Here is a 27,050-nt window from a genome sequence, read left to right as displayed (position 1 = left end):
TTTTTTTTTTTTCCTTTTTTCATCTTTCACTTTATTTCTTGTCTGGAAAATTGGACAAAAATTAAGTGTGGTGATGGATGCACAGCTGTATGAGGGTACCAGGGACAACTGATTGTACACTTTGGATCTTTGGATAATTGTATGGTATCTGAAAAATCCCAATAAAAATTAAAAAGGAAAAAAAAATTAAGGTTGAGGAGACATGCAAATGAGATTATCAAAATGTTAGCTATAATTTTGATAAGCTAATTGGAGAACATGGTTTAGAGCAGCAGCCACAAGTTCTTGCTGATACGTTACCCCAGAATTAAGCATAATGTCAGTAACATAGTTGGACAATCACAGGCCTTGCCCACAGGATCAGGCCCCAAAAGCAGACCAACATGTCTGCTCTCTGCAATTCCTCCCCTGGGGAAGAGGAAGCGAGGAGTGAAGAGAAGCCAGGAGTGATGCTCTAGATGAAGTCTCTCCTCGAGGAGCAATGAAGAATAGAGAATAAGTACTCATACAGTCTGCAGCATTAGAGAGAGGGAAATTGGGGTTGGGTCGTGGGGAGCATTAAAAGTAACCAACTAAGGAAAATTGAGTCTATTGTCTGAGCAGTTGTTTAGCCACTCTGTGCAAAGTAGTATTTTAGGAAAATTAATGTGCTAGGGAAGAGACTGGATACTGGATATCAAGAATATGAAAAAGAAAGTCAGACCCAAAGTGATAAAAATCGATCTAGAACAGGTTAGTAACAGTAAAAAAAGTCCAGCTGTTGAATGTCTTATAGAAGATAAGCAATAAGCTTAATAGCTGTGTGTGAAGTGGGGAGGAATCAAGGGGATAGAATTTCCAGGTTGGGTGACTGGGAAAATGGTGGTCCCACTGATGTGTATGAATTTGTAGGGGAAGGAAGTTTGGAGAGAGAGACTGCAAAAGAGAAATTGTATGTGAAAGTGCCTATCAGTGTCTGGCTCCATAGGTACTCCATAATTCTGAGAGCTTGTTCTCCCCATGATCACACATTTTTTCATTTTCTCAGAGCTCCTTTAAATAGCAAACCTCTATAATTTTGAAATTATTTGTTTTACTCAGTATTTCAGGTAAACAACCTCAGTATTTAAAGGAAAATAGATCTGTATTTATAATCTTTTTGCCATTTTAATTATCAGTTATTAATTCAACAAATAACTGAGTCCATGCTATGTTTTAGATACTATTCTAGGTGCTGGGGATACAGTGTTGAATAAAACAGCCTAAAATTAGTAGCCTTAAGGAGATTATGTTCTAACCAGACTTATTTGGCCTTCTTAGCTATGTTAAACCATCTTTGAGAATGCTTAATAAATGCCTACTTTTAATTGGTAATGTTTATTTTTAAACAACTAATAATAACAGTTATTCATCACATATGCATGTTTTCATAGTTGAAGTTTACTTTGGATTTGTAATTTTAAATAATTTTTATGTGATGTCTGTGTTAATAAATTAGAATTTATTTTGATTTTCTTTTAGTAGAATGTGTTTCCTAAATAAGCTTTCATAAATAAAATTCTAAAAGGCAACTAAATTTAAAAGCATGCTTTCAAATTTGTACTTTAGGGATTTAATTTTTATTTTTTAATATATCCTCTTTAGGTATACAGAAGAGAAGTAGAAGAAAATGGGATTGTTCTGGATCCTTTGAAAGCTACCCATGCAGTTAAAGGTGTTACAGGCCATGAGGTCTGCAATTACTTCTGGAATGTTGATGTTCGCAATGACTGGGAAAGTAAGCTCTTGTTAATATATTTTAATCTAATTATTATTTTGAATTTAATACCAAATTGCATGTAGTTTTTCTCATCTTCTCTGTAGTTTACAAAGTCAGTGTAGAATCATACAGGGGACAAATAATAATACCTTACATTTAAATAGAGCTTTTCACTGTACAAAATGCCTTTCAGTACATTGTATCATTTAATCAGATACCTCAGTAGTCTGGCATTATAGATGTAATTCTTTCTGATTTTGCATACCAATAAAGTGAAATTCGGAGAAGCCAAGGGATTCATCTGAGGCCACAGAACTAGTTAGTTGAAAAGCCAGGACTAAAAATCAAAGGTTTCAGTATTATCGACTACTCTTTCCCTACACTTGTTTTGTTTCCACTGTAAATCCTAGGTGAATCCTGCTATGGTTAGTTTAGAGTTATTGTTGGCTTATGTGTATCTTCCCCTTGGTCAACAAATTTCATAAACACAGATATTTATGAATATCATATGTTTATCATGGGCAATTTGACATACTTTTTTTGCAAGTACAGTTACGTAAGCCTAGAGAGAACAGTTTATTCAGCTTCAATAAATGAGGGATTATAGGCAGGGCTCATAATGTTAGGGAATTATAATACTGTAGTGGTTAGAATTGCTTTCTTGCTGTGGAAATAGATATTGGGCCAAAGAAAATGAGATTTCCTGGTGATCACCTCACAGCCACCATCTGTAGCTCTAAGGTTAAGCATTAACTACCATCCGTTTGGACATAGCCTAGGTAGGTCAGGATCCTGTTTATTTTACCATAATGTCCACTTACAGTTGACTTTTAACATAGGTGAAGTAGTCACATTCTAGGAAAAAGTGATATCCTTTTGTCCACTAATACTATTTTCTTCATTTCAGCAACTATAGAAAACTTTCATGTGGTGGAAACATTAGCTGATAATGCAATCATCATTTATCAAACGCACAAGGTAAAGATGTCTTCATCCAAAAAGGAGTTCAAACTCAGACGCATAAATTCTCCAAACTAAAGTTCAGCAGGAAATTAAATACCACAAAAGATCCAAAGAGTATTAATAATTAATTAATGTCATATATTTGAAAGGTATGTTCAACTGATTTAGAGCAGAGGAGTGTACTAAGTAAGCAACATAAGCAGAAACAATGTATTTGATAAAGATCTACAGTAGGTTTCTGTTTATGCACACTTTAGAAAATGAATTTCTAAATTACTGAAATCCATTTAAATATTTTGCTAGCATTTAGTCTCTACAGAACACCACATGATAGTTACCTAATATGAGAGTGAATCATAGTTTGCTGTGACAATAACGATGAAGGAAATGGAAAATATGTTATTAGCCAATGTTAAGACGAACGGATATGCCAGTGATCTAAGTGGATTAACCTGAAAGCAAGGGAAAATTGCTGAGCATGACTGTTGAAAGGTTGGTCATACATCAGAACAAACAGAAACATTGTAATTTTTATTGGGTCCCTCCCTTTCGCTTCATTTTTCCTCTGCTTTTCTAGATATTTAAAATCATAGAATTGATATCTTTTCTCTTGCCTTATTTTGTTCTGCTCTTCTAAAAATTGCCAAATAATAAATTGTATATAGAACAATAAAAGGAATTAAAATTTTGGAGAAAGTCACCAAAAGCTAATATTTTTTGGTGTTTAAGAATTACAATGATTCAATGCGTACTTCATTTTTTTCTTTTTTATATGATCTTTAAATGATCTGAATATATGAAAATATGAGATCTGCTATATATTCTTGAGTTTAGTTTTATGTGAGACATCTTATATCTAATGACTATGAGCTGCACTTCATTTTACATGGTAGCTGCTCAAGAAATGTATAAAATTGAAGAATCTATTTGAAGATACAGATTTTAGAGTCTGATGTGATACCTAAAATTTAATAAATGTTAACATGCCCTGTAATTTGGAATGAAGATAAATGACCAAAAATTTAGATACAGGAGAGCTTTAATATCTGAATATAATTGATCACAGGAAACCATTTCTGCTGAAGGAATTCCACTTGATAAATAGTAGATGTGGCAGGGAGGGTTAAATAGGTTTTACTAGTATTATTCCTTGAAAAACAAAACTAAAAATTATGAAAGTAATGAGTCTTATATGTAACAGAATTTAAGACAATTATAACTATTTGCTAATTCCTTGAAACTGAATTGTCCTGGCATAATTTCTTTCAACAAAATCAAATAACACTGTACAAGGTCTTTCCCTTTAAATTTGATTTCTTTTGTAGAAATCTAGAGGGCTATTTGTCCCATGATAGTATTTAAGTCATTCATACTCTTATTTTTTTTTGTGAACTTTAAGATATACATAACAGTGATAACTTTCTCATTCATACTCTTTAATCTGTCTCAGCATCATCATGGATTTATATTCATTAGTTCTAATTCAGCCAAATCCTCGTTTATTATTGACTTTTGTCCAACACTTCTTTCATCAACTTCATGAAATTTTGCATCGTTAAAAGATCAACCATTTCACATTGCAAACAATTTGCCTTGTTTTGGCGCTGAATTCCAGCTATTTATTACATTCCACAATCAGGAAAGACACTGTGCATAATAAAGACTGAGTTCAGTTATATATACCAGAAAACCCAAAATAAAAGTAACTTAATGAGGATAAAAGTTTGTTTTTCTTTCATGTAAAAGTAGGTAGTCCCAGTTATCAAAGACTTAGGTTCCATATCATTCCAGTAATATCTGTGTTTTTCTTTGCATATTATAAAATTGAATGATTCAATCTGATTTGGAATTCTTTCAGATTTGATTATAATATCAAAGGAGCACACTTGTTTCCCCTAAAATCTTTGCTTTTAAGTCTCTGGACATTTTAAGCAAAGATTTAGTATTGTTCTTAAAATAAGAATATTATTTGTTTAGATAATGCTCATGATTTAATCCTTTGGATATTCTCAGATGCTTTCCATTTAAAATTTGACAGATCTCACCTTCAACTAAAACATTTATTGGTTTTACATTTGTTTCTCTGTTAGTTCCATGTTACATATGAATAAAAAGTAGTTCAGATTTTCAAAAGGTTTTTACTCCTTCCTCAGAGGGTGTGGCCGGCTTCTCAGAGAGATGTATTATATCTTTCTGCCATTCGAAAAATACCAGCCTTGACTGAAAATGACCCTGAAACTTGGATAGTTTGTAATTTTTCTGTGGATCATGATGGTGCTCCTGTAAGTACAATGTATAAATGTATATAGTTGTATAGTGTAAAGCCAGATTATACAGTGCAAGGCAAAGACCATAAATACATACACACAGGTATCTGATTTGATAATGCTTCTTAGATTTTGTTTTACCTTGGATTGGCAACTTGGAACATTGTAGCCCCTGCGTTATCTGAGGGTAATAGTCATGGCTATGAATTTCCCAGAAAGGCTGTTTTCATTTCTTTGTGGGGTTAGATGAAACAGCTGGATAGGTAGTATACATAGGCTCCTTCTAACAGTTACTTCTTAAGCCATTATCAACCACAGTTAAAAACCTCTGTGGTTTCTACCTCAATTTAGCTCCCTGTTTACTACTTCAATGAAAGGGAAGTCATTCCTGGTGTCATCTCACTTTCACATGTGCTGTTTATTGGTGCTTATGAGATTTTGCTGGAAATTGTGAAAAGAACTATGGTTTTGGTTAATTTAATGTAATGTTAGATCAGCAGGGATTATAAAATGCTGGGTATTTACTATACTGGTGTTTTTTTTGCCTCTTTCTTTCTTTTCTTTCCTTTCTTTCTTTGCAGCTAAACAATCGATGTGTCCGTGCCAAAATAAATATTGCAATGATATGTCAAACCTTGGTAAGCCCACCAGAGGGAAACCAGGAGATTAGCAGGGATAACATTCTATGCAAGATTACCTATGTAGCTAATGGTATGTATGTTTCTGTTTGCTACTTTGTAATGTGGGTGGTATTGATTATGGTCTACATGATCACTGACAGTTCAGACAAATGCCTTTTTGGTTCTTATTCCTTACATTAGAAATTTTTAATTTAGTGAGATGTTTGTCAGAATTATCTGGGAAAGAAACTTTTTCAAAATACACACGCCAGAATTTCACCCCAGATCTGCATCAGAATTTCTATTTATCCTTTTTGTTCATCCACAAAATTCTGATATTGTTGTAATAAACATGTACTGCCTTTGTAATAATAAAACATCTTTCATTTTTTCTTAAAAAGAATTTCTGAAGCAGGAGCTAGAGAGATAAATTTTAATGCTTGCTCTCCAAATCACTAATCTCTCTAGATCTCTAGATCACATTATCCTTCATTTTAAGAACAATTTTATTAGATATTTGCTTAAGAGAATATATTTATAATTTGGAATATAACCAAAAATAGGAGAGGAAAGTAATAGTTCTTTTTCTCCCTGTCAGACTTTTTAGTTTTCTGAATTACTACTCTCCTAGTTCTTATTAGGTGCTAGTTAAATATTTATTTCAAATAGGCCCACTAATGGGCAGCCCTTTTTCATCATTTGCTTTAGTTCCTTACTAAACCCATTTTTTACCTGCAATAGTATTGTATTTTCACCAAATATGCAAAAAAGAAGCTCTTTTTAATACACTGCCAAACTGCCTATATGGTTAAAGAAACAATTATGCCTGGGTAAGTTACAGAAGGCTATTTGATTGTAGAAGTTGATGAATAAATCTCCCCTAAATAGCCTAACCTAATGTGTTATTATATTAATACGTATATTTAATTTAGGGAATCAGTAACATTTTAGAAATGAAATAAATACTTTTTTTGCTATCAAATTATTTCTAGTGATTACTATTAAGAAATTCATGATCGAGGCTTTAAGAAATCCTAACTGTTCCAACTTAAGGAATTTTTTAAAAGCAGAGGAACAAATTGAACACATCACACATATTTGAAGAACTATATCTTAATGGTTTTTAATTTTTCTTTATCTTGTAGTGAACCCTGGAGGATGGGCACCAGCTTCAGTGTTAAGGGCAGTGGCAAAGCGAGAGTATCCCAAGTTTCTAAAACGTTTTACATCTTATGTCCAAGAAAAAACTGCAGGAAAACCTATTTTATTCTAGTATTAACAGGTACAGGAAGATACATTTTACCCTTTTTTAAAAACTTTGACAAGGATGACTACAGATACTATAATTTAGTTAATTGTTCAAAGTAGTTTATTTTATGATGTTCCCAGATAGAGTAGCCTTTAAAACTTACTTTTAAATTGTTTATTTTTCCTGTGTATGAAAGAGAACACCTGCTTATTTAAAGAAATTTCAACGTTATAGAACTACTGAATTTCAGAAATGCAAATTCCCTATTATCCTTCCTTTCCCAGAAAACTGTTAAATTTGTTTTATATTCTTCCAGACTTTTCTGTGTATGTATTGACTTATATTGTTAAGTGTTTTAAAAAATCATGTTTATTCTATAGTTACTGTTTTGCAGCTTAATGTCTTGAATATTTTTCCATATAAAGATTATGAGACATATAAAATGGTCTTATTCTTTTAGCATGTTATATGAATGTTGCAGAGTTTATTATTAATAAGTCAACTTAATATCTGAGTTGGCTCCATATTTTTACTGTCAAATAGGCTGCACTATACATCTTGGTGCCAAGAGCTGGAATCTTTTATTTAATTTTTAAAATATGAGACACATTAACATGGTTCAAAAGTCAAAAGTGTGAAAAGGTATAGAGTGAAAAATTACCCCGTCCTCTATTCATCCAGTTTTTTCCACCCCCCAAAAAAAGTGTATAGCTACTGTTACTAGTTTCTCTTGTATCTTTCCAGAGGTTATTTTTTTATGCCTAAACAAACAAAAACGAATGTATTTCCCCCAACAATATTTTTTGTTGTTGTGAAAGAAAAGGTAGCATAACTACATACTGTGCTGCATCTTGTTTTTTTTTTTTCATGTATTTTATCTTGGCAGTGTTTCCATATCAGAATAGAGCTTCCTCATTCATTTTTATGGCTGTATGCTATTCATTGTGGTTTAGTTTCCTGGCTGCTAAAACAAATACCAATTAATGGGTTGACTTAAACAACAGGAATTTATTGGCTCACAGTTTTGGGGCTAGAAGAAGTCAAAAATCGAGGTGTCAGCAAGGCAATGCTTTTTTCCCACAGACTGGTGTTCTGGGACTGGCTGCCAGCAATCCTTGGTTTTGGCTTTTCCATCATATGGCAGTGTCATCTCCTTTTTCTTCTGAGTTCCATTGACTTCGAGCTTTTGACTGCTCCTTGTGACTTCTCTTTCTGTGACCAATTTCCTTTGCTTATAATTACTTCAGCCATAATGGATTAAGCCCCATCCTCATTGAGTTTGGACAAACCTATAACATCTGCAAAGGTCCTATTTACATATGGGTCACACTCACAGATCAGGAATTAGGACCTGAACATGCCTTTTGTGGAGGACATGATTAAATCTCCTACACATTATATATAGATGAACATAATTTATTTAACCAGCCCTCTATGGTGGATATTAAAGTCATTTTCAATTTTTTGCCGTTACAGTGTTGCAATTGTTATCAGTATGTCCTTTTGCACTTTCAGGTTTATATATGGGATAAATTACAAGATGTGGCAGGACTAGGATGAGTTTGTGCATTTGTAATTTATATTTTGCCTTTCATAGAGGTTGTATTAATTTACCCTGTCACTGGCAGTATATTGAGTGCCTGTGTCCCCACACCCTTTCACACAATGTGTGAAAGAACTTTTGGATTCTTCCCAATTTGAAAAATGCCCTCTTAGTGTAGTTGTAATTTGTATGTCTCTTAATCATTGAGATTGTCAATCTTTTAGTCCATTTGAGAACCGTTTGTATAATTCTATTCTAAGAACTGTCATTTGAGTATAAACATTTCAAATTTTAATAGATATTACCAAATTATGATACATAAGCAGCAAATACATGTGAATATACTTTCATTCTCGTCTACATTGCGTGTTAAATTGTTGGCTAAGAAATTATGTTCTTGAGTCCATTTGGTTAGCTAAAAATGATATACTCAATACTTAAAATGACTGATATTTTTAATTGTCTCTTGTCTGATGCTGTTTACAATATGATTTTCTTTAAAAATCAAAGCTCAAAAACTAAACTTATCAGCAGATAGTAGAACTTTGTATTAATATCTCAGATTTTTAGCTTTTTCCCAGGAAAAAGATTACCTGAAATGTTAAACAGGTTCTAGTCTTATCTGAATGATTGGTGTTGTAGTATATAGCTGGACCTTTCATGGATTCTGACTCTTCAAGCTCAAGTACACTACCTATTTTTAGAATATACTGTATTTTTAGAATTATTATGGCATATTACTTCTTATTGATTCTATCATTGTGCTGTATTTTATCAAATAAACCAGGAAACCTGATGCTACAATAACAGCAGGCTTGTCACTTTGCTCTGTCTCTTCCCAGTGCCTTAAGATTTGTCGAGTTGTTTCGCTCTGAGCCCCAGCATGTAGCTTCATCTGTCTTCTCTCTTCTTCACCACCACCCCCAGGCTTGCTTTTAAAGGGGCCTCCAGCTTACTGCTTTGTGGTTACTTCCTTATCAAACAGACTCAAATATTCATCTAAACAGGGTGGAAAATATGGCAGTGTATTAAGCAAAAGAAGTCGGAACGTAGTTGTGTATACAGCATGCACTCAACAATGTTTAAGAATGATTTTTTGTTGGAAGCAATGTAGTTATTTTAGATTATTTGTTTTTCTTTTCCCTTTGTTTTGTTTGAAATGTTTTTTAAATTTTTTGATAAAGTTAAAAAAAAGTGATTTTTTAAACATTTTAAAGAAACAAATTTCTTAACATACTATGTAATATCTTAATAGTGTTTGACTCTAGCTGTTTGGTTTCATTCATTTGAGGTGTGTGTGTGTGTGTGTGTTTCTTTTGTAGACCTAGGAGGGAAGGGGTTGAATCCTTACAAAAAATTTGTCTCAGGGAAAGGAGGTAGCATAATTTGTGTATATGTGTGTGTGTATGTATGTAAAGATACAACTGTAAAGACTCGCTGGACAAAACTCGGCTGTGGCCTTTGAATCCAGGTTGAGCTTCTTTCTGATAAAGAATCAACGTCAAACATTAGAATGTGGTGAAAATCTTTGTATACCTAGAATAACATTTGCCTCACAATAATTATAGATGTATATATGAAGTGGATCCTAGCATTGAAACCCCAGGAAAGCTAATTTCTTAATTTTGGTGATGGAAAAATAGTGACTTTCAGTAGTGTGTATCATCTTGGGAGAAATTCTTAAAAGAGTTAATGAGGTCCAAAGATATTTAAAAATCTTAATCAGAACTCTTAAACTCATTTGTTAAGGTCTGAACAGGTTTGTTTCTTAAGATAAAGCAGAACTTTCTCCCATAGTTTACATATTCATTAAAACTTGATAAATGATATTATATGGCATAGTTTTATTGAAAGGAAGTACCAGTTTGTGGAGTACAAATCCAGGGACCTCTGACTGCTTCCTGCCTTGCTTACCTGTAGTACATTGCCCTGTCTAAATATTTTCTAGCTTTCAAAAAATTATGTATACTTCTGATTCCTTGCCAATGGAAACGATTTCAAATATGTAAGGTTAATGATTTTACATTAATAAAAGCAAAAGTCCTTATAACAGAAGTTTTAATAGAGATTCTTTGCATTCCATAAATTTAGTGGGTGAAATGAATCTTTTCCAGTAGTTTTGCAGCTGTTAGTAATAATATATTGCTGAGTTTAATAATTGTCATTTTCTTTCTTGCAGTGACTGAAGGCAAGGCTATGTGATATTCCATGTTGGAGAAAAAAACATATTTGAATACTCTAAGCTGGAACGTAGGATCTATAGTCTTGTCTGTGATTCAAGACCTTTGCCTTGTATACAAAAATGGAGAAATATTGCAATAGCAAAGCTGAACATCTAACACTAGCTGTCTCCTGCTAGATCTCCTCGCTCAGCATATAACTATAAATACATGTAAAATTACATGTATATGGCTATATTTTTATTTGCTTGCTCCTAGAAGAGAAAAAAATCAACCTTGAATCACTACTAGGATTTGATGCTTTAATTTTTGGAAACTCTTCTCAGAATTTTTAATTTACTATGGTCCAGCCTGAGATCCTCCGTTGTATCAGGTTTTGTGCACAAAAGAAAAGCACAAAAGTTGAACGCACATGGGGCATGTGCTTTCTGTGCACCAAGTATCTTTATGGGGTTCTTTTTTCAGGCCTACATTCAAATCTGTGTCCAGAATTTTCTGACTTTTTTGCTTTGTATAATCATAGATTTCATTGCTGCTGATTTCTATAATGATTCATGTTGTCATGTAATAACTGAGGGCTGTCAATAACCAGTGATTTTGCCTTTTTTATAGTCTTACTCCCATGAAGAACTTTGGTTCTGATGGAGAAAGTGTGAAAAGCTTTATTTTTTCCCCCAGATATCTTTATATTTCTATTGTATTTTTTAGTTGTGTACTGTGAGCTACAGAGTTTTTCAGTTTGTTACAAACACAGTTTGGTAATTCCTATATTGGTTCTGCCTGCCTCCAAACAGAAACATCTGTACAAATCTTGTGGATATAGACTACTTTCTGGTAAAATGATCAAGATGAAATGAGCTCATGTTTTCCTGAAATTTGTAAGAGAATATATGGTATTACTTGTAAAGGCAAATCAGGCTATTTGAGTTTGGCATTTGATTCAGTATTTCTAGTATTCAGTAACAGTTGTGTCAGTTCTTCCAGTTTTGGTCACTTTAAAAGACGATCTTACAAGATAAACATAGAACATATGAGCAGCGCTCCTGTTTGCCTTTTGATCAGAAACTTGAGCAGAGCAGTAAAGGATTCCACTTGATTCAAACTGAAATGCTTCCCTTAGTTGCTCTTTAGAACTCAAATGTAAAGTACCTTTTTAAACTTTAGGTCTCTGTGAAAAAACCGTGAAGCCTGGAGTTGAGGCAAAGAATGGTACTCATTTAAGCAGAAATGACTGCCCACTTCAAAATTTTCATTGTGTTTATACACAAATATGTTTATATAAATCAGAGGCATTTTGTTGATGCTTTGCTGATTTGTTCACCTCTGTTAAAAAACACAGAAATCCAGACCCATTTTTAAAGCAGAGGTCTTGTCATATGGAACATGTCCTGTATATATTTCACACGTGGTAATTGAGTCTTAATGCTAAATGCAAGATAATAATTTAATGATGGGATTAGTCTGATCACTTAATATGCACAATCCTGGATGTGAATTACTTGCATCAGATTCAGTGGTATTTATTAATTCTGTACAGAGAGAAATACATATAAAAACATACGCTTACATTATATGCATGCAGATTTCATGCTCCATAAATCTTTTCTATTTTTTAATTTACCTTTCTCTAAATAATGTGCATGGACTATGCCTTACTACAGAAAATACTGTTCATAATTTGACTATGTGGAAGTGCCTATATGGTGGTAATGCTAGTAAGGCAAATAAGACAAATTATCCTATCAGTTTACTACATCACCAGTTAACATTTTATATTGTGATGTTTAAAAAAGAAAAGTTTATACCTCAAATGTGTATTTTATTTTACAATCAGCTGTGGGGTGGAGATGGGAGTGTGGGAGGGTTGGGGAGGGAAGGTTTATTCACCATAGCCACTGACGGGAAGCTTCAAAAACAAATCCTGTATGCCCACGCTAAGTGTTTTTCTGTTTGCCATTTCTGGTAACTATCATGAACACAGACAAGTAGCTGTTTCATAATTAAATTGGGTAGATTTATTTTACAAAGGTTTGGAAAGTTTACAAAGCAGTATCTAAATCTAATTATTATTAGTTGCATTTGCACTAAATGTGATGTACTTTTGCAATTCTGTAAATAAAATTACACTAAAAAATATTTGTATTAAAAAGAAGAAAAGGAAAAGATGTGTTTTACCTTTAGATAATGGCACTGCACTGGAGTAAATCCTGCTCAGTCAGATATAGAGGTGAGTCAGAATGTGGAAAGAGTTCAAAAGAGGTTAGAATTTGGAGGAGTACTAGCTTTTTAGACAATATTCAGAGCCTCTAGAATTATTTTCATAGAGCTAATTCTACATACTGAATATCCATGTTTTCTCTTCTACAGAAATTTCCTGCTTTTCTTCTCTCAAGCAAAAACATTTATCCTTTTACCCTTTGTGCTGTAATAGAAACTTGAAAAATATTGCCGATGAGGGGGTTTTGTCCCTGAGTGCCCAGTGGACATGACAAAAGAGCAGCAGTGTTTCACTTGCATTCTTGGTTTTGAGGTGGAGGGTGATTGTTGCAAGCACTTTATTTGAGATTGCCACAGAGGCAGCTAGATAAGGAGGGGGATGTCTGTGAGGGGAGGTATAAGAATGAAAAATAAGGAAAAGGAGGAATGCATTTCCCATTTTTTAGTTTCATCAACTAATTGTTTTACCTATACATCAGTATCAGCTGTTATTGAGAAAAATTTTAGTTGGGCTGAGCTGGTTCTCTTGTGAAATTGTGCTGGTTATCTTTAAGCTTATCAATTGTTTGTCCAAGTAAACACTTCTCACCAGTATTTAGTCCAAGTTGTACAGACGATGTATTTGGATTATTGTCATTGTTCAGCTACAGACTCAAAAACATAATCATTTTAAAGTAACTTGGGAGTGTGTAGAGTGTAACTATTCTATAATAGCTTTATGATCCTGATAATGTTTCTAAAAAGTAATCGTTGGATCTGCCATGTTACAATCACAAAATTAAAACAAGTATTTAAAAGTGGAAAAAGTATTAAAATATTATGGACAATTGTGCTTGCTTGATGTTTTCCTTAATTCCAAGATGTTGCCCTACCTAGTCCCCTGACTAGTTAAGAAGTACTCCAATTCATTATTCTTCAAACTGTACGTTGTAACCCAATTAGGGACCAAGAAAACTATTAATAAGAGTTGCAGCCTAATTTTTTTTTTTTAACAAAATAGGACAGAATAACGAAGTATATCGGTACAAGTATGTAGTAAAAGTAAGTTATTTTTTTAATCTTTTCTCATATGTTAGCGTATGTATAGATTTTGTTTCATGGGTTATAGCATAAAATGAATGTCTTAGCATGGATCATGGTCCAAAAGTTTAAAAAAAAATTGCTAGAAAGTTGAGCTGTACACACAGTTGAGTATTTCTAACATGAAAGCACAGTGCCAGTGAGTTATACACACTTAAAATTCAGTACATGTACTTAACCATAAAAAATCTCATTTACTTATTTAAAAATATTACAGTGAGTCCCATTTGCAGTAAATTTATGCCCTAGAACAACCGTGAAATGGGAAGTGTGAATTTGCAGTTCACTCAGTCCGTGGGTTTCTCCATGGTTATGTTGAAAGGCACTGAGCATTCTTCTTTCCTAGTGTTCATAGATACATACTGTCCAAACAGTGTGACTTCTTAACACAAGCCAACAATTTAATCTGGTGGAATATTGGAAAATCTGGCTGTTGTGTTGGGTTTATCAACAGAAAAATAAGATGTAGTCCTCATGGCACACTCCTAAATGTTTTTCAAGAGTAATTTTAACTATGTGCAGTCTTTGTCTTAATCTTGACTTTGGAATACCCTGCAAAAAAAATGTAGCCGTAGTTAGCTATTTCAAATTGGGTTGCCTTTATAGCATCTTCCAGATTTTCACTTTGTTTGAATGTGTTTGTACTTGAGCACAACAGCATTTGCAGTGTCTCCCTTTTAAAACAAATTTTCTATAAGCCCATCCACTCTGTATACTTTGAATATCCTTCCACAAACAAAGTTAAGCTATGTTTGGACCATTCATTCTCATCTCACAGAATTCTGTGCGTTTAGTACTAAAACAAGTCTTATGATCTTTGAAGTTACTAAAAGATGCCCATCCAGAATATCCTTAACCACACAGGTTCTAGGATTGTTGAGATGCTGAGTGAGGATAACTCCACTACAAGTCTGTGCTGGGCACTGTGAGTGCTTTCTATCTACCTCCCTCTTTCTTCCCCTTACGACAACCCTGGGAGATCGTCCTTGTGGTTGGTACTGCCCTGTTTTACAGAGGAGGAAACAGCCGGGGTCCCAGGGCCTACTGACTGACTCTAAAGTCTGTTTTCTTTCTATTAGACTGCTACTTTTAATGTCTTATGTGTTTAATACCTAGAATATGGCACTTGACAAAGTAGAAAGGGCTAACATTCTTGAAGACCATCATTTTTGGGATATGGGTCTTACCCCATACTCTTTTATATTGGCTTCACAAAATCCCAAATACCATGTGTCTTATAAAATCCCACAAGATACAGGAAGGCAGTCAAAGTTTAAATTTGACCACTGTTTGGTCCTGCCTGGGTCCTCCAGCTTTGAGGGATGAAAAGGAGACCATGGTAAAACACCACCACAAACTAGCCCAGAGAGGGCATTTCATTTAGGATTTTTCCGAGACAAGAGCCCCAACATCAGCTATCACTACTTTGTGAACACCTGCCACAAAAGGAGCACTGAGGGATTGAATAAAGCAAGCTGTTGGGATTCACTCCAAGTCAGTTTACTTTGTTCATTTCTATTATTCCTTGGAGTTGGGGGGGCCTAAGTGGCTGCTGGCTCCAGCAGCAGAGAATCTGTGTGCATCAGCTAAGTCAAGGTGTAATCAACATCCAAACCATTTTAGCCATTTGGATAGATATCCCTAATTCTCCAGCACCCAAAACAGTTCCCAGAACAGATAGCACTTAGTATGTACCATGCAATGTTCCAGGACTTGGAATACAGCAAAACCAAATTATCTGGCCTTTGTTGTTTTTGTCTTCTTTTTTTCAGTGTACTCTATACTAGTTTACATTCTATATCCTCTTCTAATTTAATGCTTTTAAGGTAACGAGTCATAACCAACCTTTTTAGAAATGTATCTAAAAGGAAAATAGGCTCTGAGATCAGGAGCATTTGAATAAGGTGCATTAAATGATAGACTAGCCTCATTTGGGATACAAAAGTGTTTTGATTCCAGGTTCTCAAGTGTTCTCAGAAGGCAGATAGGAAATGGGCTATCGCTGTGTTTTGACAGGTTCACCAACTAATGTGCACAGATAGCACCAAATTAATTGGTAAGCTGTCCTACTCTGATGATTCAATACAACTATTTATAATATAGTTTATGGTCTTTGACTTGGGCTTTTCATTCCTAACATCCAGTTTCTCTCCGTGTTCTTATGTGTCATGTATTCATTATGGTGAAACTGAAAAGGAATGTGACTTAGAAGCCAAAAGACCCGAGTTTTTCTGGCTTTTACTCGAGCAGCATTGATCTTGGACAAACCATTTTGATGTCTCTAAGTCTCTTCTATAAAATAATACAAAACAATCTACCATTGGTACATAACAGGGTTGTTTTGAAGAGAGATATTTTTAAATGTTTGACTACTGTGATATTGTTGGTTATATTAGTCTAACAGCTAGACTCTAGCTTATTTGCTCGACTGACTTATAAACCTCAGTACAGGGGGTCCCACTTAAACTCAGCAAACCGTTATCAACAGAGCTTTGTGTGTGTGTGAGCTGTGGAGGCAAACAAGTGGCGAAAAAATAAAATGGATAAGTTGTGAAAAGAAGGAGTGACTAGAGCTGGGAAGGGCAGGCGAGTTTTTAACCTCAAAGAGAATGTCCATATTTGAAAACAAGGGATATATGGAGGGGAGGATAAAGCTTCACAAGAAAGATAATGGTAAATACAAAAATATGAGATCCAGGAGGAGGGATACTATTATCTTCTTTCCCCCTAGTACTTCAGCTTTGTAACTGAGTCTCCCAGCAAGGGATAGTGACAGATGTGCAAGGAATCAAAGAAAATGCTGTTGCAGCCCAGAAATTGCAGCCTACAGAAGTCTGGGCTGCAAAGGGTTAAATACAGTTAGCTTTGCGGGCTGCTGAGGCAAGATGATGAAAAGGGAGGCAATTGGCTGAGCCACCTCTGGTGAGGATATAGTCCTGTGGAAGGTACCAGGATGTTTAGGGAACTAGATACACTTTAGGTCCATATCATAATCACTAGAAAAATGCTTCAGGTTTTCATTTTTGCATAATAAAAAGATTCTGCTGAATTCTTGTAAGAAAGGACAAATACAGCTTTTCATAGACTATGTAGCCCTAGATGCCAACTAATCCAACTGTTTAATTTTACAAATAAAGGAACTGAGGAAAAGAGACCAAGTGAATAATTTAAGATCTTACAGCTAGTTAGTGGCAGAGCAGAGGACTCCGATTCCCTGCTAGGTGTTCTTTCGAATGACACGAGGGCCCTCAATACTGCCTTCTTCCTGTTGTAAATGACTTTTCTCTTTGGAATAAGTGCTAATTATATTACCGTGTCAGTCATTCAACAAACATTGAGTGCTTTAAATTTAAGATACACTATGTACTAAGGAAACAAGAAGGGATACGGTCCCTGACTTCAAGAGACCTCAGTCTGGAGGAAAATGTGGGTAAGATTTGTTATTGGAGTATAGAAAAAAAGATCTTCAACTTTCATTTATATTTTATAAATTTTTGTTTGATAATGTACATAATTCAATAGTACATTTAATATAATTTATTCAGAACCACACAATTTATCAGAAATGTGTCAAGTTTTTTTCTGATGGAATGTTCAAGGTCTGAATTCCAATGGCCTTGGTAGGCCCTGTCCTGAGCAAGTTAAAAGAGCTTTCCATTTAAAATTGCGATTATCCAGACTATACCAGCAAGCCAACTTTAAGCTTTGATTATACAACAAGGATGGTGTGCTGTGGATGAGAGCATCTGGGCTGCTCTGTACAAATCTGAGTACATTTTGCTATTAAGTTTCAAGAATGAGGTAGTCCTGCTCTCACAGGTTATACCATTGATCAGGACAGACTAAGGCAGGAAGTAGACCAAAACTTGATGGTTTCACTGGAAGAGACCTTTGAGGCTAAAGCCAAAGTCCAGATTGTGAAATGGACAGGAAGGTAGAGGTTCCTCTGTTGTCTCCTTCATGAACTCTTCAGGGCTAGAAGAGAGCTGGGGAGTTATGTTTTTTGTGTTTTTTTTTTTTTAATTCAGTTTTATTGAGGTATATTCACACACCATACAATCATCCATGGTGTGTAATCAACTGTTCACAGTACCATCATAAAGTTGTGCCTTCATCACCCCAATCCATTTTTGAACATTTTCTTCACACCAGAAAGAATAAAAAAAGTAAAAAAGAACACCCAAATCATCCCCTCCATCCTACCTCAATCTTCATTTAGTCCCTGTCTCCATTTTTCTACTCATCCATCCTTACCCTGGGTAAATGGAGTGTGATCCACAAGGTTTTCACCATCACACTGTCACCTCTTGTAAGCTACATAGTTATACAATCACTTCAAAAGGCAAGGCTACTGAGTTGGAGTTTGATAGTTTCAGGTATTTACTTCTATTCTGATTCACTAAAACCTAGAAAGGGATATCTACATAGTGCATAAGAATGCCCACCAGTGAGTGACCTCAACTCCATTTGAAATCTCTCAGCCACTTAAACTTTATTTTGTTTCATTCCGCTTCCCCCTTTTGGTCAAGATGTTCTCAATCCCACGATGCCGGGTCCAGTTTCATCCCCAGGAGTCATATCCTGCGTTGCCAGGGAGATCCATACTCCTGGAAGTCAGGTCCCATGGGCAGTGAGTTCACCCGCCAAGTTGGCCTAGCTAGAGAGGGCCGCATCTGAGCAACAAAGAGGTACTCAAGGGGAGACCCAGGCACAGTTATAAGGAAGTTTAGCCTCTCTTTTGCAGCAACAAGCCTCACGAGGACAAGCCCCAAGATAAAGGGTTCAGCATACCAAACTGTCAGCCCTCAATGTTTATGAGAACATCAGCAACAACCCAAGTGAGGAAGTTAAACACTTTGGCATTTTCTCCCAGCTCCTCAGGGGGGCCCTGCATACATTTTTATTCTCTGCCCAAATTACTCTGGGATGTTGCTATTTCACACCAACCTCTGCAAACCTACAAGATCTGGGGAGTTATGTTTTTCCATCCATCATTAAGAGCTAACAGTATTCTGGATTTGCTTTATGTCCAACTCTTCTACTACACACACACCCATCCAATTTTAGAGTGGAGACTGAGATTGAATAGTTCCCTTAACCCTCCCATTCCATACACTACTTTACCATTTCATATTTGCAAGTGACACGAAAGCAAGGAATTCCATAACCAACATAGGCTAAATGACCATAGCACATCTATCTTGAATTATTTTCTGAAGCTTTCTTGCTGAGTTTCCTCAACAAAACACACAAGGGGTCTGTGTGCTTTATGTTTGCTTCAGAATTAACCAAATGGTATGGTCTGTTGAATCAACTTCTTCCCTCTGAGTAATCCTGCAGTAGTGCTGCAATCCTGTGAAGTTACAGAGGAGTCAAACTTTGGGGGAGTGAGGATGGTGAGTGGATAGTGGTACATGTAAACCCTTTCAGAAGTTCACCAACTGTTTAGCTCTGACAGTAAAGTATGCAGGTTTCTTTTTGCTTTTGTCCTCCACCATCTTGGCCCTTTGGAAGGGAGTGCAAGGAACAAGACGTAGAAAGGGGAGGGGAATAATTGGCTAAAATACGTCTTTCTCTGGGGGCAATGTAATTCCAATTCCATAAATTGAAGATAAGGAGAAGACCTTCAGTGTTGCTTAGGGGTCATAGGTGGTCTAGGGGCTAGGGAGGCACCATATGCAAATAACATTTTCTAATTGGTTATTTGCTGTATCTTTCTAGGATTAATCCTAATTATTTTTATGAAATAGCACTTAGTCTCTCCATGGGCATTTTCCAACTGTGTGCTTCTGAATAAACAATTTTCTAATACCTTTCAAAAATATTCAAGCAGGATCCAAATCTAAGATGGCAGCATAGAGAGGAGTGGAAGCTAAGTAATCCCCCCGGAACAACTAAAAAAAACCAGAAACAACTAGTAAATAATGTGGAATAACCGCGGGGGGACAAACGTGACGGTCCACTCATCATACACCAACCTGAATTGGGAGGAATGCCTGAGATCACAGTATAAAATCTGTAAGTAAAAACTGTGGATCCAAACTGGGAGACCCCTCCCCCACAGTCCGAGCTACAAAGCCTCGTGGTGCCAGAGAGAAGCTTTCTCCCAGCAAGCAAATACAGCTCAGCTGAGCTCCAACTGGGGTTTTAATTAGCGAGTGTGAACTGCTCACTATGAGGTACGAATCCCCAACAAGCAGACAGAGGCTTTGGGTGACAACTGACCTTGGAGAGCCGGAGCGTCGCCTTGGACTAGCTCTGAAGCGGACTCTCTTCCTTTTTCAGCTCAGTGGAGAAAGCCTCAGCCATTTTCAGTTCCCAGTTCTGTGACCCAGACAAGGGTGTAACATAGGCAGAGAGAGACCATTGAAATGCTACTAACCTCCGCGTAGGGGGTCTATCCTCTCTAAGAGGAAAAGGGTGGGGCCCAGCTCTACTACCTGCCTTTCATTCAGAACTTGGGGAAAAAGAGCCAAACCTCCTTACACCAGTCAAGAATTATAGGCTAACAGGGGCCACCTGCTGGGCAGAAAAGCACAGTGACAGGAGGCATCAGAGGGTGTACCAATTTTCTAAGACATACCCTCAGGGAAACCGGATACTGAATATTTCTTCCTTCTGGGATCTTAGCCCATTCTGGTCTGGGGAGGCCTGATTGGGGTAAGCAAGGAAACCATGCCTAGACAACAGAAAACTACAACCTACACCAAGAAAAATGAGGTTATGGCCCAGTCAGGGGAACAAACTTACACTTCAACTGTGATGCAGGAATTGAAACAACTAATAATAAGTCAATTCAAAAAGTTTAGGGAAGATATGGCAAAAGAGCTGAACCGTATAATAAAAACAGAGGACATACATAAGGTAGAAATTGAAAGTTCAAAAAACCAACTGGCAGAATCTATGGAAATGAAAGGCACAACACAAGAGATGAAAGACACAATGGAAACATACAACAGCAGATCTCAAGAGGCAGAAGAAAACACTCAGGAACTGGACAACAAGGCACCTGAAAGCCTATACACAAAAGGATAGAGAAAAGAATGGAAAAATAAGAGCAACATTTCCGGGAACTTAAAGACAAAAAGAAAAACGTGTCATTGGTGTCCCAGAAGGAGAAGAGAAGGGAAAAGGGGCAGAAGCAATAAGAGAGGAAATAATTAATGAAAATTTCCCATCTCTTATGAAAGATAAAATTACAGATCCAAGAAGTGGAGCATACCCAAAACAGAATATATCTGAATAGGCCTATGCCAAGACACTTAATAATCAGATTATCAAACATCAAAGATAAAGAGAGAATCCTGAAAGCAGCAAGAGAGAAGCAATCTATCACATACAAAGGAAGCTTGGTAAGACTGTGTGGATTTCTCAATAGAAACCATGGAGGCAAGAAGTGGGGTGATAAATATTTAAGATACTGAAAGAGAAAAACCACCAACCAAGAATCCTGTATCTGGCAAAACTATCCTTCAGATATGAGGGAGAGCTTAAAATATTCTCTGACAAAGAGACAATGAGAGTTTGTGAACAAGATACCTGCTTTACAAGAAACACTATAGGAAACACTGCAAACAGAAAGGAAAATACAGGAGAGAGAGGTTTGGAAAACAATTTTGGGAGATAGTAGCACAGCAATGTAAGTACACTGAACAAAGATGACTGTGAATATGGTTGAAAGAGGAAGGCTGGGATCATGTGGGACACCAGAACAAAAGACAAACAACAAAGACTGGGACTGTGTAACTCAGGGAAAAGTAGGGTGCTCAACAATTGTAATAAGAGGTACAAATATGTTTTTACATGAGGTAGAACAAATGAACGTCAACATTGCAAGGTATTAAAAATAGGGTGGGACTGGGGGGAAAATACAATCAATGCAAACTAGAGGCTAGAATTAACAGAAACATTGTATTATGCTTCCTTTAATGTAACAAAGGCAATACACCAAAGCTAAATGCATACGGGGGCGAGGGGGGGGTGGAATAGGGGAAAGGTATGGGACTCTTGGCATTGGTGATGTCATCTGACTCTTTATTCTACTTCAGGTTAATGCTATCTTTCCTTTTGTCACCTTCTAGCTATCAAGTTTTTTTTGTTTTTTCTCTTTCTCTTGCCTTTTTCTTTTGCCTCTCTGCCTTCTTTGACTCTTCCTCTGTCTTTGTGGAAGAAATGTCCTTATATAGAAAGTGGTGATGGTGCTCAACAAATAGATACGTGACTATATGGGGAACCAACGATTGTTTACTTAGGATGGAATGTAGTGTTTGAATAAAACCATCTTAAAAGAAATGGGTTGATGAAGAAATGGGTTGAGTGAAATAAGACAGACACATAAAGGCAAATATTGCAGGGTCTCACTGATATGAACTGATTATATGTAAACTCATAGACATGAAACATAAGTTTCCTAAAACATAAGTTACCAGGATATAGAATGAGGCTAAAGAATGGGGAGCAGTTACTTATTATGAGCAGAATGTTCAACTAGGGTGAACTTAAATATTTGGAAATGGACAGGGGTTATGGTAGCATGTAATGAGAATAACTAACAGTGCTAAAAGGTGTGTGAAAGTGGTGGAAAGGGTAAGCTCAGAGTCACACATGTCACCAGAAGGAAAGTTGGAGGTTAAAAGATGGGAATATATAAAACAGTGAATCTTGTGGTGGACAATGTCCATGATTAACTGTACAAATATTAGAAATCTCTCTCACGAAGTAGAACAAATGTATGTCACTATAACTAGAGGTTAATAATCGAGAGGCATATAGGGAAAAAATATACACCTATTGCAAACTATATACTACAGTTAGTATTTTAACATTCTTTCATCAACAGTAACAAATGTACTACACCAAAACTATGAATCAATAGTTGGGGGTGGGGGGTGGGGCATGGTTAGGGGTATGGGAGGATCTGAGTTTCCTTTGTTTTGTCTTTATTTCTTTTCTGGAGTAGTGAAAATGTTATAAAAATTGAAAAAAACAATAATTGTATTGACGGATGCATAGCTGTATTGTGGTGCTGTGGGCAACTGACTGTACACTTTGGATCTTTGGATAGTTGTATGGTATCTGAACAATCTCGATAAAAATATACATATATTAAAAAAAAAAAAATTCAACCAGCAGCAGCAGTAGTACCTGCAAACCAGTTTTCTGGCACCACCTCAAACCTACTGAATCAGAAACCCCAGGGGTGGGACCCAGCAAGAACAAGCCTTCTATGTGAATGCGATGCACATTCGTTTTTTTTTTTTTTTTTTTTTTTTTTTTAATCATCATTTTATTGAGATATATTCACATACCACGCAGTCATACAAAACAAATTGTACTTTCGATTGTTTACAGTACCATTACATAGTTGTACATTCATCACCTAAATCAATCCCTGACACCTTCATTAGCACACACACAAAAATAACAAGAATAATAATTAGAGTGAAAAAGAGCAATTGAAGTAAAAAAGAACACTGGGTACCTTTGTCTGTTTGTTTGCTTCCCCTACTTTTCTACACATCCATCCATAAACTAGACAAAGTGGAGTTTGGTCCTTATGGCATTCCCAATCCCACTGTCACCCCTCATAAGCTACATTTTTATACAACTGTCTTCGAGATTCATGGGTTCTGGGTTGTAGTTTAATAGTTTCAGATATCCACCACCAGCTACCCCAATTCTTTAGAACCTAAAAAAGGTTGTCTAAAGTGTGCGTAAGAGTGCCCACCAGAGTGATCTCTCGGCTCGTTTTGGAATCTCTCTGCCACTGAAGCTTATTTCATTTCCTTTCACATCCCCCTTTTGGTCAAGAAGATGTTCTCCATCCCACGATGCCGGGTCTACATTCCTCCCCGGGAGTCATATTCCACGTTGCCAGGGAGATTCACTTCCCTGGGTGTCTGATCCCACGTAGGGGGGAGGGCAGTGATTTCACCTTTCAAGTTGGCTTAGGCAGAGAGAGAGGGCCACATCTGAGCAACAAAGAGGCATTCAGGAGGAGACTCTTAGGCACAAATACAGGGAGGCCTAGCCTCTCCTTTGCAGCAACCATCTTCCCAAGGGTAAAACTTATGGTAGAGGGGTCAACCCATCAAACCACCAGTCCCCTATGTCTGTGGTCATGTTAGCAACCATGAAGGTGGGGTAGGCAAATACCCCTGCATTCTCCACAGGCTCCTCAAGGGGGCACTACATCTTTTTTTTTTTTTTTCCTTGTTTGTCTTTTTTCTTTTCTTTTCTTTTTTTTTTTTAACTTTCCCTTCTTTTTTAAATCAACTGTATGAAAAAAAAAGTTAAAAAGAAAACAAACATACAATAAAAGAACATTTCAAAGAGACCATAACAAGGGAGTAAGAAAAAGACAACTAACCTAAGATAACTGCTTAACTTCCAACATGTTCCTACTTTACCCCAAGAAAGTTACATAATATAGCAACATTTCTGTGAACTTGTTCCTACTATATCCATCAGAAATTAACAGACCATAGTCATTTCTGGGCATCCCCAGAACGTTAAATAGCTTATCTGTTCTTCTTGGATTATTGTTCCCCCTTCCGTAATTGCTCTCTACTGCTAGTTCCCCTACATTCTACATTATAAACCATTTGTTTTACATTTTTCAAAGTTCACATTAGTGGTAGCATATAATATTTCTCTTTTTGTGCCTGGCTTATTTCGCTCAGCATTATGTCTTCAAGGTTCATCCATGTTGTCATATGTTTCACGAGATCGTTCCTTCTTACTGCTGCGTAGTATTCCATCGTGTGTATATACCACATTTTATTTATCCACTCATCTGTTGAAGGACATTTGGGTTGTTTCCATCTCTTGGCAATTGTGAATAATGCTGCTATGAACATTGGCGTGCAGATATCTGTTCGTGTCACTGCTTTCCGATCTTCCGGGTATATCCCGAGAAGTGCAATCGCTGGATCGAATGGTAGCTCTATATCTAGTTTTCTAAGGAACTGCCAGACTGACTTCCAGAGTGGCTGAACCATTATACAGTCCCACCAACAATGAATAAGAGTTCCAATTTCTCCACATCCCCTCCAGCATTTGTAGTTTCCTGTTTGTTTAATGGCAGCCATTCTAACCGGTGTTAGATGGTATCTCATTGTGGTCTTAATTTGCATCTCTCTAATAGCTAGTGAAGCTGAACATTTTTTCATGTGTTTCTTGGCCATTTGTATTTCCTCTTCAGAGAACTGTCTTTTCATATCTTTTGCCCATTTTATAATTGGGCTGTCTGTACTATTGTCATTGAGTTGTAGGATTTCTTTGTATATGCAAGATATCAGTCTTTTGTCAGATACATGGTTTCCAAAAATTTTTTCCCATTGAGTTGGCTGCCTCTTTACCTTTTTGAGAAATTCCTTTGAGGTGCAGAAACTTCTAAGCTTGAGGAGTTCCCATTTATCTATTTTCTCTTTTGTTGCTTGTGCTTTGGGTGTAAAGTCTAGGAAGTGGCCTCCTAATACAAGGTCTTGAAGATGTTTTCCTACATTATCTTCTAGGAGTTTTATGGTACTTTCTTTTATATTGAGATCTTTGGTCCATTTTGAGTTAATTTTTGTGTAGGGGGTGAGGTAGGGGTCCTCTTTCATTCTTTTGGATATGGATATCCAACTCTCCCAGCCCCATTTGTTGAAAAGACCATTATGGCTCAGTTCGGTGACTTTGGGGGCCTTATCAAAGATCAGTCGGCCATAGATCTGAGGGTCTATCTCTGAATTCTCAATTCGATTCCATTGATCTATATGTCTATCTTTGTGCCAGTACCATGCTGTTTTGGCAACTGTGGCTTTATAATAAGCTTCAAAGTCAGGGAGTGTAAGTCCTCCCACTTCGTTTTTCTTTTTTAGAGTGTCTTTAGCAATTCGAGGCATCTTCCCTTTCCAAATAAATTTGATAACTAGCTTTTCCAAGCCTGCAAAGTAGGTTGTTGGAATTTTGATTGGGATTGCATTGAATCTGTAGATGAGTTTGGGTAGAATTGACATCTTAATGACATTTAGCCTTCCTATCCATGAACATGGAATATTTTTCCATCTTTTAAGGTCCCCTTCTATTTCTTTTAGTAGAGTTATGTAGTTTTCTTTGTATAGGTCTTTTACATCTTTGGTTAAGTTGATTCCTAGGTACTTGATTTTTTTAGTTGCTATTGAAAATGGTATCTTTTTCTTGAGTGTCTCTTCAGTTTGTTCATTTCTAGCATATAGAAACATTACTGACTTATGTGCATTGATCTTGTATCCCGCTACTTTGCTAAATTTGTTTATTAGCTCTAGTAGGTGTATCGTCGATTTCTCAGGGTTTTCTAGATATAAGATCATATCATCTGCAAACAATGACAGTTTTACTTCTTCTTTTCCAATTTGGATGCCTTTTATTTCTTTGTCTTGCCGGATTGCCCTGGCTAGCACTTCCAGCACAATGTTGAATAACAGTGGTGACAGCGGGCATCCTTGTCTTGTTCCTGATCTTAGAGGGAAGGCTTTCAGTCTCTCACCATTGAGTACTATGCTGGCTGTGGGTTTTTCATATATGCTCTTTATCATGTTGAGGAAGTTTCCTTCAATTCCTACCTTTTGAAGTGTTTTTATCAAAAACGGATGTTGGATTTTGTCAAATGCTTTTTCAGCATCTATTGAGATGATCAATTGATTTTTCCCTTTCGAGTTTTTAATGTGTTGTAATACATTGATTGTTTTTCTTATGTTGAACCATCCTTGCATGCCTGGAATGAACCCCACTTGGTCATGGTGTATGATTTTTTTAATGTGTCTTTGGATTCGATTTGCAAGTATTTTGTTGAGGATTTTTGCATCTATATTCATTAGGGAGATTGGCCGGTAGTTTTCCTTTTTTGTAGCATCTTTGCCTGGTTTTGGTATTAGATTGATGTTAGCTTCATAAAATGAGTTAGGTAGTGTTCCATTTTTTTCAATGTTTTGAAAGAGTTTGAGTAAGATTGGTGTCAGTTCTTTCTGGAAAGTTTGGTAGAATTCCCCTGTGAAGCCATCTGGCCCTGGGCATTTATTTGTGGGAAGATTTTTGATGACTGATTGGATCTCTTTGCTTGTGATGGGTTGGTTGAGGTCTTCTATTTCTTCTCTGGTCAGTCTAGGTTGTTCATATGTTTCCAGGAAATTGTCCATTTCTTCTACATTATCCAGTTTGTTGCCATACAG

The 27,050-nt window shown here is 36.2% G+C and overlaps 1 protein-coding gene across 3 annotated transcripts in view; it reads left to right on the top strand.

Annotated features, from left to right (window-relative positions):
• Nucleotides 1-13,606, top strand: part of CERT1 (ceramide transporter 1) — a 169,537-nt gene extending 155,931 nt beyond the window's left edge. For all 3 annotated transcript variants that reach the window (XM_037801976.1, XM_037801975.1, XM_037801974.1), the window contains 6 exons: nucleotides 1,624-1,756; nucleotides 2,646-2,716; nucleotides 4,855-4,983; nucleotides 5,550-5,679; nucleotides 6,734-6,870; nucleotides 10,560-13,606. In XM_037801976.1, coding sequence (XP_037657904.1) covers nucleotides 1,624-1,756; nucleotides 2,646-2,716; nucleotides 4,855-4,983; nucleotides 5,550-5,679; nucleotides 6,734-6,861 — 591 coding nt within the window. In that variant the 3' untranslated portion in view covers nucleotides 6,862-6,870; nucleotides 10,560-13,606. The remainder of the gene's footprint in view (nucleotides 1-1,623; nucleotides 1,757-2,645; nucleotides 2,717-4,854; nucleotides 4,984-5,549; nucleotides 5,680-6,733; nucleotides 6,871-10,559) is intronic.
• The last annotated feature ends 13,444 nt before the right edge of the window (nucleotides 13,607-27,050 follow it).

Source organism: Choloepus didactylus, chromosome 13 (assembly GCF_015220235.1).
Source record: "Choloepus didactylus isolate mChoDid1 chromosome 13, mChoDid1.pri, whole genome shotgun sequence".
Lineage (NCBI taxonomy): Eukaryota > Metazoa > Chordata > Mammalia > Pilosa > Megalonychidae > Choloepus > Choloepus didactylus.
Note: the sequence above shows the minus strand (reverse complement) of the source record. Positions and strands in the feature narration are given on the sequence as shown.